The sequence below is a fragment of the Sturnira hondurensis genome, unplaced genomic scaffold (genome assembly GCF_014824575.4).
Source record: "Sturnira hondurensis isolate 20B ecotype Veracruz unplaced genomic scaffold, ASM1482457v3 Scaffold0001911, whole genome shotgun sequence".
NCBI classification, from domain to species: Eukaryota; Metazoa; Chordata; class Mammalia; order Chiroptera; family Phyllostomidae; genus Sturnira; species Sturnira hondurensis.
This window is the reverse complement of record NW_028074542.1, coordinates 781935-795267: the sequence shown is the minus strand read 5'-3', so window position 1 is coordinate 795267 and position 13333 is coordinate 781935. Positions and strand designations below refer to the sequence as shown.

The 13333-nt window shown below is 59.4% G+C and overlaps 1 protein-coding gene across 4 annotated transcripts in view; it reads left to right on the top strand.

Moving 5' to 3' along the window:
* CUEDC1 (CUE domain containing 1) overlaps window positions 1-12802 on the top strand; it is a 78086-nt gene extending 65284 nt beyond the window's left edge. Inside the window, exons 4-11 of one of the 4 annotated variants that reach the window (XM_037037588.1) lie at window positions 2599-2726; window positions 3427-3619; window positions 4485-4568; window positions 6354-6425; window positions 7251-7344; window positions 8058-8116; window positions 8888-8958; window positions 11322-12802. In XM_037037588.1, coding sequence (XP_036893483.1) covers window positions 2599-2726; window positions 3427-3619; window positions 4485-4568; window positions 6354-6425; window positions 7251-7344; window positions 8058-8116; window positions 8888-8955 — 698 coding nt within the window. In that variant the 3' untranslated portion in view covers window positions 8956-8958; window positions 11322-12802. The other 3 variants (XM_037037561.1, XM_037037569.1, XM_037037579.1) reach the window with 3 other exon arrangements.
* The last annotated feature ends 531 nt before the right edge of the window (window positions 12803-13333 follow it).

The following is a 13333-nucleotide window of genomic DNA, read 5'->3' as shown; positions in this document are numbered from 1 at the left end:
CGGGGGAACTCTAGGGAGTATGGGATGGCTGGTTGAGGCTTAAGAGGCAGCAGGTCTTGGGGTGCTGGTGGGTCCTGTGAGGGGCTGTGCCTTATCCTGCAACCACCGAGTTTAAGCTCAGGTTGCCGTGCTCAGGTGCGTGCATTAGACTCTCCCTCTGGCTGCTGGTGGAAGTCAGACTTGAGTAGGAGGTTGGGGGCAGAATGGCCCCCCGCACATGTCTGTCACCTACAGTCACTGAGTCACTGTGAGACTGCGAGGGGCCGGGCTTGGGAGCTTGTCCTGCTGGGGCAGGGAAGCCGGGGAAGGCCAGGGGCATGTGCCTGGAATACCAGGACCCTGGGCCCAGCTCTGCCTGAGCGGTCTGGGTCCCCTGGGGTGGGGGTGTGTGGGTGCTGACCCATCTGGGCCTCAGCATCCAGGCTTCATCAAAAACCCTGCCCAGAAGGTTTGACTCTGTGTCCTTCTGGGGTCTGCTGTTCCATGGGGAAACCTGGAGGTCTGAGGGCAGGCCAAGGGCAGGCCAAGGAGGTCTTTGGGGTCCAAGGGCAGGCTCAGGGCCAGGGGAGCCTCCCCAGCCTTCTCTCTCCTCCCCCTCCCCCCAGCTGGTCCTTTCCTCCAGCTTGTGAATAAAAGACAGGCTCTGAAACCCGGAGGCACCTCTCCACACAGGCCACCTGCTGTTTTCCCCTTGAAATGACAGCCTTGGAAGTTTTTTATGTGCCTCTCGGCTCATTTCTGACATTCCTTTCTGACCACAATGAAGTTGCCTGGGCTGCCTGGGCTCAGGGCCCCCCTGTCTCTCATAGCGAAGGCTGACCTCATCTCCTCTGGTGCCAGGGAAAGGGGCCCCGTGGGGGCTGGGTCTGCCCTTCCTCCAGGGCCTCGGGCCCAGCAGCAAGGAGACTCAGCTGAGGACAGGCTACTGCTCCCCATGACCCTCCAGTCTTGGGTTCTCGGTGAAATGTCTAGAGGAGCCAAATGTGACCCCAGGGCTCCCCCTCTGCAGTTTTCCTGGGGGACTCCAGGTGTGGCCGAGTTGGGAGGGGCACCCATGTCCCAGCTAAAGACAGTGAAGCCCAAGGAAAGGAAAGGTGGGAAGCCTGCAGAAGAAGGTGGGGATGTGCTGGGAATGATCAAAGGTGGTCTTCAAATCCCTGGGCGGTGGGACATCCTCTCCGCTGCCTCTCAGGCCCTCGGGAACATTGAAGCTTCCGACAGTGACAGGAGGCGGCAGAGGGATGCAGAGAGGAAGCTGCCTAGGAATCAGTCCAGGGCTGTGAAGCAGACTCGTCTGCAGACCAGCCCCGCATCTGTGCAGCGAGGGGGTGGGCGAGGCCCGCTGGGGTTCCCCCTTGGCTCCGGTCTGCCTGTGCTGCTCCCACCCCGCACTTAGCAGCTTGTTATCCCGTCTGCTGCCGCCCCCGCCCTCCCTCATTCCCCCGCCCGGCCACCCGCCCAGAATAGAAAAGGAAAGGAAGTGATTTCCACAGGCAGCGGCAGCCCAGCCGGAAAAGCTCCCCTCCAGGGAGGGGGCCTCGGGATTCCTGGAGCTGGAGACCAAATCAAAGCCAGGCCCCAGAGCCAGAGTGGCCCCCTCCGCCCCAGCCCGCGCTGCCTTCTGTGTCTGTCACTTCCCTGATCCAGCAGAACACGTGTCCTGCGGTTGCCACGCTGCTGGCCACCAAGGAGCTGTGGGGAGCGCCTGGCGGGGCCCCAGGCTGCCCTCGGGGCCCAGGGCGGCGGGGGCGGGAGCCTGGGGATCAGGGAGGGCACAGGCTACTGCCTTTCTTCCTCTCCTTCCCACCTGGCAGCTGGCCTCTGCCAGGGCGCAGACCTCCTGCCAGGCCCTTGCCCATGAAGAGCACCCCGAGCGGACCCTGGAACAAGAACCCTTCTGCTCCCCCGTCTCAATGTGCCTTTTCAGATCTCATTCCAAACAGTCTGGTGAGGGGCTCCCGCCTGCTCTGGAAGGGAGGCGGCAGCTTCTAGAGGAGTAAAGTGAGTCCCAGAAGGGAGCAGTCCCCCTCCACCAGGCTGCTGGCTTGTGGCAGTGCCAGAACTGGAGCTGGGGTTTGCTCTACTCCCTAGTGACCCTGGGGTCCCCAAGCCCCCCCCCCCGCCCCCGCCGCCGTGCACCGACATTCAGGTGGCTGGGCTCTTGGTGGCTTATCTGTCTGTTCACGTGGAGCACACCTGTTGCTCAGCAGCCACAAACTCACACTGTGCCAGGTGCCAGTGGTAGAAGCATAGAAGGCCATGACCTGCTGTCATTGGAGGATGTTCACAGACACCTCCATCTAAACCCTCGAGGGCCAGCACAAGCACCAGAACAGAGAGCTCCACAGGCTGAGACCTGGAAGGCACTGTGGTCGGAGAGCAGTGAACCTTCAGAGCAGCAGGAACCCAGGCCTGGGCCTGAGGTCAGGGGTCAGCCCAGGCCTGGTTGAGAAGCCATAGAGCGCTGGGCCTTGTGAAGGAAGCCGCAGAGGCCGTGGGGAGCGGTGTGCCATTTTGCGCAGGGTCCTGGTGTGATGGGCCAGGACACCTGTGTCTGGACCTGACTCTTCCTTCCTCGTTGTCACCTCTCACCCTCCAGCATCGATGTGCTGGGCTCCGCGCCCCTCTCCAGCCAGAGGCACTACCGGAACTGGAATCCACCGCTGCTGGGCAACCTCCCGGACGACTTTCTCCGCATCCTGCCCCAGCAGCTGGACAGCGTACAGGTACAGGGGGTGCCCCCGCCGGCCCTCGTGGCGGCCCTGCCTGCCCACACGGTCGGGCCAGCCAGTTTCACTTTCTGACGTTTCAGCCCCAGCTGAGCTATTTCTGTTGCCCCGGGTTTACAGGGAGAGAATGAAAGCCTCATTTCCTGTCTGGGCCTGGAGGTTTCCTGTTCCACCCAGGGAAGGTGACAGCCCCCAGCAGACTCTGACTATAGCCGCCACTCCAGGGGTGAGGGAGGTGGTCATGGGGACAGCCAACAGCAGGGGACCAGAGCACCCCCCTTCCGTCTCTTGGGAAGGGGCCAGAGGCCACCTCTCCCTAGAGGTTGGCATGTCCGAGGGGCTCCGGTGGAGTGGGTGTCACCCCAACACAGCTGGTGCAGAGAGAGTCGGAATCAAGCGTAGGCTACTGAGCAGTTTGCAGATCACTTTTGGGACCATTCAGGTTGTAGATAGAGATGGAGTGGTCCAAGGGGGAGGAAAAGTCCTTTTTTGGTCCTTGCTGCTTCCTCGGCAGAGAGGACTCTGGCCCATGCAGTGGAGTCAGGCCTGTGACTAGACCCTGAAAGGGCGTGCAGGCCCTAGGGTGCGGCTGGAAGATCCTGGGAAAGGACAGGTGTGTGCACCCAGATGTGCACGGATGTCTGTGCAACATTCGCCCGTATGAATAGGCATTCAACGTGCTCGCTCCCCTCCTCAGGGCAACCCCGGGGGCTCCAAGCCCGTGAGCAGAGAGGGAGGCCTGCCCCCTACGGCTGGGCCTGGGACGAGGGACCAGGAGAGCCTGTGGAAGCAGTACCTGGAGGACGAGAGGATCGCGCTTTTCCTGCAGAACGAGGAGTTCATGAAGGAGCTACAGCGCAACAGAGACTTCCTCCTGGCGCTGGAGAGAGGTGGTTCCCCGGGTGGGGGCCCTGCGGCCGCCTCTCTGTGGCTGATGTTGACGGCCGCCTTGGGGCTCAGGGGAGGCAGGGAGCTGGAGGCCAAGGGTAGCATCCGAAACGTTGAGACAGGGCCCGGCCTCATGACCCTTGTGGGAGCCCCAGAATCCTTGCCCGGTGGGGAGCTGTCACCAGCTACCCGCTTTCCCTCCTCTGTGGTCAGCAGAGGAGAGGTGTGCCCTCGTAGGCCCTGTCCTCCCATCCGCACACCTGCACTGTGCAGGCACTGGCCTTGGCATGATGTGTTTGGAGCTCTGGGAACAGAGCGACCAGACTATGGGTGCCAAAGCAGGATCCCCCCCAGGGGAGGATGTTAGAGCAGGGCTTCTCAAGTTTTGGGGGTATCTGCGTTATCTTTGGCTCGGGGGACCTTGCTCTCCAGCCTGGCTGCCTTTCCCCTTCAGGATGAGAGTGTGTTTGTGAGGGGAGTGCAGAGACAGGGGTGTGAGAGGTCTGTCCTGCGGGGGTCATAGTGACAGAGCCTGTGTGACTAACAGCATGTCACAGGGGAAGAATGAGGTGTTTGGGGAGAAGGGTGGGCTGAGGCAACGGAGCCGGGGGGTCTATGAGCATTTTAAGTGAAGGAGTTGGACTGCACGATCTCTCAGGGGCCTCCTGGTCCTGAGGTTTCGCTGTCCCAGCGCTGGGCAGGGCAGCGGTTTCTAGGATACTGCCGGGTCTTTGACAGCTGGCAGACGTTGTGTGTGCCCTTATGTAGTGTGTACTTGTGAGGGAGTCTGGGGGTTTGGGCTCCAACCACCGCCTAGGTCTCTGTCCAGGTGCTAACTTCCCTGATCGGAATGTGGTCCTTTTCCAGATCGACTGAAATACGAGTCCCAGAAATCCAAGTCCAGCAGCGCGGCCGTGGGGAATGACTTCGGCTTTCCCTCCCCTGCCCCAGGTAACCTTGCCTTCCTGGGAGAGAGACATGGAGGGCACAGGGACTCCCACCCCAGCCGCACTTTGCATATTTGGAGTTCAGGGGAGGACGTGGGCTGGCAGGGAGGGTTCTGTCCCCCTACCGCACTCACTGTGGATGAGATGTCCCCTCCACTTAGCAGCCTGAGTTTTCACAGTCCAGCGGCTGCTGGAGTCCACTGCTGGGGCTGGCAGGCAGGCTGGCTGAACCCCTCAAAGGTGTCTGGAACTTGGGCAAGAACCGGACATGCCACACCACAGAACGTCCCAGGTGGGGAGGAGGGGCAAGAAGGACGCAGAGACTTACAAGCCTTGGTCTTTGCCCTGGGGGAGGGGAGCTTACGGAGATAGAGCCAAGAAGTGGATAGAGCAAACCAGCAAAGCTGAGGACACGCTGCTGATTATAGCAAATGCATTGGGAGGCGACAGGTAGGATCAGTCTGGGAAGGGGTCACGCATTCGTCTGTTCAGTAGTTGGGGACCATCTGCTGTGGGCCAGGCCCAGCTCTCATACTGGAGGGAGAAATTTTGAGCTTCACATACAACCAAAGGTGGCAAGAAGCAAGAATTGCCTCAAAAGGGCCGGCTCCCCCCAGGAACCTTAAGCGGTTGGAGGAGGGAGGGCCAGGGGTGGACAGCAGCCTGTGGGGATGCACAGATGAAGGTCAAGATGGGAACCTGGGGCAAAGAGGCCCAGAGAGGGGCCGTTCCACACTCAGCACCTGGACTTTGCCTATATATGTGCATGGTGAACCCTCGCCAGCCATAGCCCTCCGCTTACATGCAGGCTGCCCTCCTCAGAGGGAGTCCGCAGACCTTACGAGGTGCAGTGGGGTGGGGGCAGGGAACCGAGGCACCGGGAGCTCAGCCGATCGATCCTGGCTTCAAAAAGCAAATCCTGTGGAACCGATTCATAAGCAACAGGCTGGGAGCTCAGGCCCCACCAGATGTGCATCCGAGGGTTTTAACGGCTGCCTCTGTCCTTGATCCTGAATTAACTATAGACACCAGGGCTGCTGAGATGGATCAGAATGGCTCATGGGGGACTTAGCAAACAAGGTGACTTGGATTAGCCGAGTTGCAAGGTAGAGAGCAGGGGCTTTAAAAGGGCAGCGAGAGACCCAACTGGGTGCGGAGCAAGGGAGGGACCCTGGTTGGCCAACTGGGCTCTGACGTTGGGACCAGCCCCATTCTCATTCCCACTCATCATCGTCTCCCCAGTCAGAGACTCCATGTCTGGGGGCCTGCGTGACAGAGTGGGCTGACCCTGGAGGGGAGGAGACAGGGGTATCCTTCTTCTGTTACCTCATTAGTTCTCACACCCAGTGGGGTGCAGGCAGACCAGCCACATGCTGGTGAATGTTTAATTGCCAGTTGGGGTGCAGGGGAAGGCCAAGTGGGCAGTGTATGGTGACCTGCATGGTGTAAAAAACTCCTACCGTGGCTGGTTTCAGGCTGCCAGCGTGACTTCAGAGACACGGGGTTGGTCAGAGAGGCAGGCGGTTGGGAGTCCAAGGGAGCCATTTCTCCACATGCACAGCAGACCATGGCACTGTCCCTCTTCTTGCAGAGGGGGAAGGCAACGCTCAGGTGGGGAAGGAGGTGCTCCTCAGAGCCCAAGTGTCCATCCTGCTCTTTGTTTCCTTCCTCAAATAGCAGAGTTGGGCTGAACCCCTGTCCTTCAGGGAAGCCCTCACCCACATCCCTGGGGCCTTGGGCAGCCACTGTCCCTCTCCAGCTGGCCCTCAGAGGTGTCTCCCCCTTCCAGGAACCAGTGACGCCAACCCTGCTGTGTCTGAAGATGCCTTATTCAGGGACAAGTTGAAACACATGGGCAAATGTGAGTCCAGCCCATGCCCCCCTCCCAGGTCTTCTCCCTCCCGGACAGGCCCTGTGGCCTCATGGGAGGGAGGGAGCCCCTCGGAATTTTTAATGCAGCTGACTCGTAGTGCACCGAAGTGACATTTTAATCGCAGGCTGGCTCGCTTAGCCTTCTTGCCTCATTTCCCTTTGCCGCTGAGTCTGGATACAAATTAAGTTTTAAATCCTCTTGAGCCAGCTGTCTGCAGAAAAATAATGTGCTTCGTTCCCCCCTCCCCCAGAAAGTTTTCGTGTTCACATTCCCTGTGGCTTGAGGGGGCTTAGCTGGGCCTGAGTGGGGAGAGGTCTTCGCTCAACCCACCTTCTGCAGGTGGGAGGCCTTCGGGGTTCGTGACCTCTTCCCACAAAGCCCTGCCAGCCAAGACTCGCCTTCCCCTGCCCCTCTCCTCCCCTCCCTGCCCCACAGACACACAACCATGTGTGAATGAGGCTGCCATCCTTCCAGGCTCCATTTCAGGGAAAATCTGGGATTAGTTACGGAAATCCCAGACCAACTCTGGAGGTGGCGAGGGGCGGGGGTAGTCGGGGGAGAGAAAGCCAAGATGCATTGCTGTTTGTCAAGCTGAGGAGGAGTACTAGATCTCGGGCTGCCAGCTGCCCCCGGTCCAGCTACTGGTAGCCTCTGCTGCCCCTGCAGGCCATCCCAGGATGGCAGCCTCACGCGCCTGGGGCATCACTTCCCCAGCTCCCTGGGCTCCTGGGCCACCCTGCCCATCTGCCCCCAGCCCTGGAGGGCAGTCACTTGGTCATCTGGCTGCTGGCTCACAGGTCTCTCTGCTCCCAGCCACTCAGAGGAAGCTGTTTGAACTGGCCAGGGCCTTCTCAGAGAAGACCAAGATGAGGAAGTCAAAGAGGAAACACTTGTTGAAGCATCAGTCATATCCTTTTTGGCCTGGCACTGGGTGGGGCGGGTGGATTCTTAGGGCACTGAGACCCTGATTTCAGGCTGGGCTCCCGAGGCTGCGTATGGCCCCACCCTCTCCGTAAGCCCCCCGCCAGCCTGCTGCCCTATCTCTCTGTGCTAGTCTCAGCTTCCACAAACAGGCCAGCCCCTCCCATCCCCCACCTTCCTTCTGGAAGCTCAGAAGCTGTCCTACAGCTTTTTTACCTTTTGTCTGGAGCAAACTCCATCTTGGGAGAGAACTTGGTTCTTCCCCTGAGATTGGCAGCCCTTTCCTGATTTCTCCAGTTGACTGGTCCTCAGCTCTCTCCGCCTCATTTCAAGCATGTCAGCCCTGCCCTCTCACTTTCAATTCCTCAAGTGAAGATAAGATTTCCCACATTTTAACCCAGGCTCCTATCCCTGCTTGTCAAACAAGGCCCAGGATATGAGAAGCTGAACAGCCCAAAGGGAACAGGGAGAAGGTTGCTTCTCCACTCCCAGGATGGGAGCTGGGTGAGGCGCAGGGCTTGGCTGCTCAGCTGACTCCAAGGAGCCTGGGGGAAGCACTGGGGAGGTTGCGGGGACAGGGCTGGTGTGGTGGAAGCCTCCTGAGCGGGGAGTGGATGGTGGAGGACTCCGGGCAGAGAGCTGGGGTGCTGTGGCAGTGCCCACCCATCCCTGGGACTGTTTTCCTGAATGGCCGGGCAGGCTGGGGGCTGCTGCGTCAACAGCCAATCTCCTGGATGATGTGGAGGGCCATGCCTACGGTAAGGCACTGCGGGGGCGGGGGGGGGGGGGTGGAGGCGGGGCTTGACTTCTCCTTTGCCTGTGATCAGTGGCCCAAGACCCAACCTGGTGACCTATCGAGGACTGGTGGGCAGGTGCCCCAAAGAAATGGGTTCTCCCACTTGAACTATATTTCCTCTTCCTTCCTTCCACCCCTGAATGGGAGCCCCAGCCACACCCCCACTCAGACCTCTACCAGGAGCACAAAGCGCCAGGTGCTGTTGCTCAGGAATATTCTTTGGGGTGTGAGGGACAGACAGGCTTCGACTTGAGAACCAAGCTCTGGGCAGGCTCAGTCTCTGGGCCCAGAGGCTTTCCAGCCTTCCAACAGCCCCTCCCAAAGGCCCCAGGGACAGAAGATGCTGGCTCAGACCCTACTAGGCCCACAGCCAAGCCCTGATCCCTGGGCTTCAGAGAGAGAGAGACCACTGGTGGCCAGGTAACATCTAGAAACAAGGGTGTGAAGGGCCTTGGAGGTCATCTGGATAGTCCAATTTCCCTGCCCCACTTTATAAATGAGGAAACTGAGGGACAATCTTGTCCAAGGTCTTGGAGCTCAGTGAGGGAGCCAGGCGAGCAGACAGATGTCCAAATCTGCTTTGTGCCCCACCGCCTTCTCACCAGACCCACACATTCCCCCAGGACTCAGCATGCACCCCAGAAAACAGGGGGAGTGCTCTTACCTGGTCTGGGAACGTGCCCCAGCAAGCACCCGCTGGGTGGGGATAAGGCGGCTTCCCTCTGCTTTTCAGATGAAGACTTCCGGGGAAGGCGACAGGAGGTGCCCAAGGTGGAGGAAGCCCTAAGGGAAGGACAGTAAGAGGTAAGGCCTAGAGCCTCAACTGCCCAGGGACTGCCCAAGGCTAGGGCTGCCACAGCCCACATCTTAAGTGTCTTCCCAGGAGTCCAGAGGCGTCAGACTCAGGAAAGCAGGCAGTGCGGGCTCTGCACTTCTGTGCTCCTCATTGTGGTGGGCTTCTGCCTGAAAGCTAGTCTTTTGCATTTCTTCTACTTGCTTATGTATTCACTGGATGAAAGGTAATCATTCCTCCGGTGACAGATGCTGGGAACAGGAAAAAATACTCAGCTTTGATCTCCACACTAGTTGATCTCGACTCGTTTACAGCCTAGTGGAGAGAGCAGTTCCCAACACACGGCACACCGAGAGGACCATGCAAGGAAATCGGGGGCGGCCTCACACAGAACTCTCCCACTGGCTGCTCGGGGTGGGTGCCTGGCATCCGACGCAGCCAGGTGAGGACACCGCCCCTCTCCGGGCTGCCCTGTTTCTGGCTGGAGCCCCGGGCCTCAGGCTGCTTTCCCCCTCTCTTCCTGTGCACCCCTCGGGGAGAACACCCAGTGTCGACACCTCCTCCAGGACTCAGTAGCACCTGTCACTCTTCCAGCCCTTCCCCCCACCAGGAAGCTGCCTCCCTGCCCTTCCCCCTGCTGCTGTTTTGATCCCCCGGGGCCAGCAGCTACAAGACTCTTTTGCGCTGAAGGTGTGGCAGTCATGGCCCAGGTTCAGGCTGTGCAGAAGTATTGCTGCCCTGAGGATAGCTGTCGTGAGGGTGAGGTTGTCAGCGCACAGAAGACACAGCCAGGAACACCGACCAGTGCCCTCTCCCCACAGCCTGGGTGGCGCCTACCTTCTTGTCGCCTCCAGTTCACGCCCCACCTTCCCACCCCGTCCTCCGAGGCGCATTTTCAGACCTGCTAGTTCTCTTAGGCTTTTCTCACTTGTGGAGCCGCACCCATACTTCTCACTTCTCCAGAAGGGACATGTAAAGCCACCGGAAAGGCCAAGCACTTGATGTCGCTGCTGTCTCCTTCCCGTGGGTCCCCGGGAAAAGCGTGTCTAATTCAAAGCCACCCCCGCACCAGGACCTTGCCCACCATTTCTTTCTCTCCTGAGTCTTCCAGATTCCCCCTTTCCAGCTCCTTCCTCAATTCTACATCCTCCTCTTCCCCATCATAACAGTCACCCAACTTGCGCCCTGACTGGTGTGGCTGAGTGGGTTGAGTGCCGGGCTGCAAACAGAAAGGTTGCTGGTTCCATTTCCCATCAGGGCACTTGCCTGGGGTGGGCGAGAGGCAGCCACACATTGATGTTTCTCTCCCTCTCTTTCTCCCTTCTCCTCCCTCTGAAAATAAAAATAAATCACCCAACTTGCAAAACAAGTGGCATTGCCCTTCGCTCCTCGAAGGCTGGCAGCCCAGCAGCCCCTCCCACTACCCCCGGGTGGACACCTGCCCTTTTCAGCCCCTTGTCCTGTGCTGTGTCCTCTGGTGCTCTCTTACGCACGTCGTGCCCATCGTCTTTCTTGGAACTGCCCTCCCTCGGCTCCTGTGGCCCCAGAATCCTGGGCCTGCTTCCTCTCAGCTCTATTCTCAGGGTCCTTTCGGTCTCCCATTACTCCTCCCATTTCCTCAACCCCAGGTCTCCTGGTAGCTCTGCCCTTGAAATCATCTTGCTCCCACAGCATGGCCCCGGTCACTGCCCTCTTTTACAGTATCAGCAATACCAGCTCTGTCTGTCTGCCCAATCTGCTTCGCAACCCCAGCCGTGCCCACAATCGTCTTTCTAGCTCTAGATAACTCCCCGAAGGCCACTCTCTCCCCCTGACTTCCCCATTTCACTTCTCTTCCTTCCTTTTTTCCTTCTGGTCACCCAGTCAGCAGCCACTGGTCTCTTCACTGCCCCTGCTCTGTCCACTGCATCGCCAGAACGCTCGACTTCCATTCATCCTCGTTCTCTGAGGGGGTCTCCTGAGTCCTGAAGGCTTATGAACTCCTTTGGTTTGGGCGTGGGGCCCACCAAATTCTGACCCCAATTCACTTTGCCGCCACCACAGGTGCCCTTAGTCTGGCTCGTCGGAGCTACCGCTGCATGACAATGGGCCGGGCACTTCCCCCTCAGCCCTTCCCGAGTGGCGGCTTCCACCACACCTGCAGTGCCCTCTCCATCTCTAGCTGCCAGAGGCCCTGATGTTCTGCAAGTTGGACTATGTCTAGGAGCTTGGAGTATGTGTGTGTGTGATCCCAGGAGGAGTTCCAAGGTTGACATAGAGTCCCTGGAGGAAGGAGAGGGACCTTGTCCTTGGGAGCTTCTGCCTCAAACCATCTCTCCAAGAACCAGTGATGCTTCATTGAAAAGCACTCTTGCCTCCCGTTCCCTCCCACTAGATGGCTCCTCCTTGCTGGAGACGATCTGAGGCGGCCAGAGAGCAGCACCGGCCCCCCGTCGAAGAGCCTAGTGCAGCTGGACAGATGGTGCTGACTGCGAGGCCCAGTGATTCTCTGGCCAACGTCCAGCCCGGACACTGCCACTCTCCATGGAACTTAGACCTTCGGAGTTGCATGCTGTGATTGGAGAAAGGATCTGGGGGAGGGGGGTGCGCAGGCCAACCAGGGCTCCTCTGTAGCCTGGCTGTTCTTTGGGCGATGATGGAAATGCAGGATCCAAACCCCTTCTTTAAAGAAAAAAAAAATCCAGAAACAGGCAAAGGTTGGAGGCTCTTTGGCCTGAAGGTGGAGCCTCTACCTCTCACTCTTCCCAGCCTTCTGGGCCACGGACAATGAATGCCTGATCCCCTGTCCCACCCCCTGCTCCCTCCTGGGCACTTTGAGCCCTTTATTCCCACTGTCTTCTGCATCTCAGCCTTTCTGGGGGCGCCGCTCACACTGGGACAGCCCCTGCACAGAACTCCAGGTGAGAGCGCCCTGGGCAGCCACTCGGCTCCCTGGAGGAGTGATGGGACACGGAAGAGGGTATCTGCCGACTGCCCTGCCTAGGCCCCGGTGCCTCTGTTAGGGGCTGGCACGGCCCCCAGCAGGGATGGGGAGGGTGGCCACCCCGGAGCTGGAGGACTCTGGTTAGGCAGGAGTAGACTGGAGCAGGTGAAGAGGTTGTCAGTCTGGGTGGGCGCATCTGGGGTAGGAGGGCTTGCTGGGTGCCCCTTGCCAAGAGCGAGAAGGTGAATGATCTGAGGATGAAAACTCTGGTTCTACCAACCTTACCTGGCATCAACCACTGCCAATGGGAGGGAGACCACCTGGCTCCCTGGTGCCACCATCAGGATGGGAACACGCTGACCTCTCCAGAGACCCGGGAATCCTGGGCAGCCCGAGGTTTCAGCCACCCCACCCACCGAGTGTGGAAGCAGCCCAACCCCCGCAGGGCTGGCAGTAGGATCCAAGCCTTAGCAGGGCCTCCGGTGGCCTCCAGTCACCCGGAGAAAATGAGGGCATGGTGGGCGCTCAGGACCGCAGGCGGAGGCGCCACCGCCAGCGCACCTCATTCCGCCCGAGCAGCTTGACCAAGTTTGGAAGCGCGCGGGGCCGGCCCTGCCCAGGAGGGGCCGCCCGCCCTCCACTGCATCTAGTGGCCGGGATGTGGCCCTCAGCCCGCGCTACAGCCCGGCCTGACGCCGAGGGGCTGAGAGCTGCCCCTGGTTGTGGCCCCGGCTCCTCTCTGCTCTAGAATCCGGAGCACCTCGGGGAAGCCCCAGCCCCCAGTGAGTGTGTGTGTGTGTGTGTGTTGCTGTAAGTGTTTTTTTTTTTCTTTTTCTTCCTTTCCCCCCACCCCTTCTCTGTGTGGGTTTTCTCTTGGGGCTGTTTCACAGGAATTCCTGTAATAAAGACTTGGTGTTCTCTTGGTGCTCTGATGTGGCCGGCAGCGTGGGCTGAACCCTCTCCTCTCTCTCCCGCCCCAGCACGGTTTGACCCTGGAGCCCGGCGTCACTGCGTGGGCCACCTGCGTCGCTTCCCACCCCCACCCCCCATTAAGTCGCAGTGTCTGTCAGGCCCAGAGGGCTCATACTTCTCTGCAACACACTTACGAGGTGACACCTGCTGCCTCTTTGCTGACCTGCTGGCTTTGCTCTGCGAGGTCGCCTTCCTGTTTACCCTGGGAAAGCAAATCGCTTACTGATAGGAAAGCCAGCTTCTGGCAAAAGCTCCAGCTTGACACCTTCCTAAATAAACAGAAAGCTCTGGAGAAAAGGCAGAGTGGACGCTGGAAGGGTGTTCAATCTCAGACTTCAAAGGGCCTGCAGACATCTTCCAGTTCAAATATCTCTAGCTTTCCCCGGACAGCTTCCCAGCTCTCCAGCTTTCCAGCTCGGCCGGGCTACCTCCCGCCCCAGGAAACTCACTGCGGAGAGAGGATGCTGGTGCCCTTTCCAGACGGGGCAGTT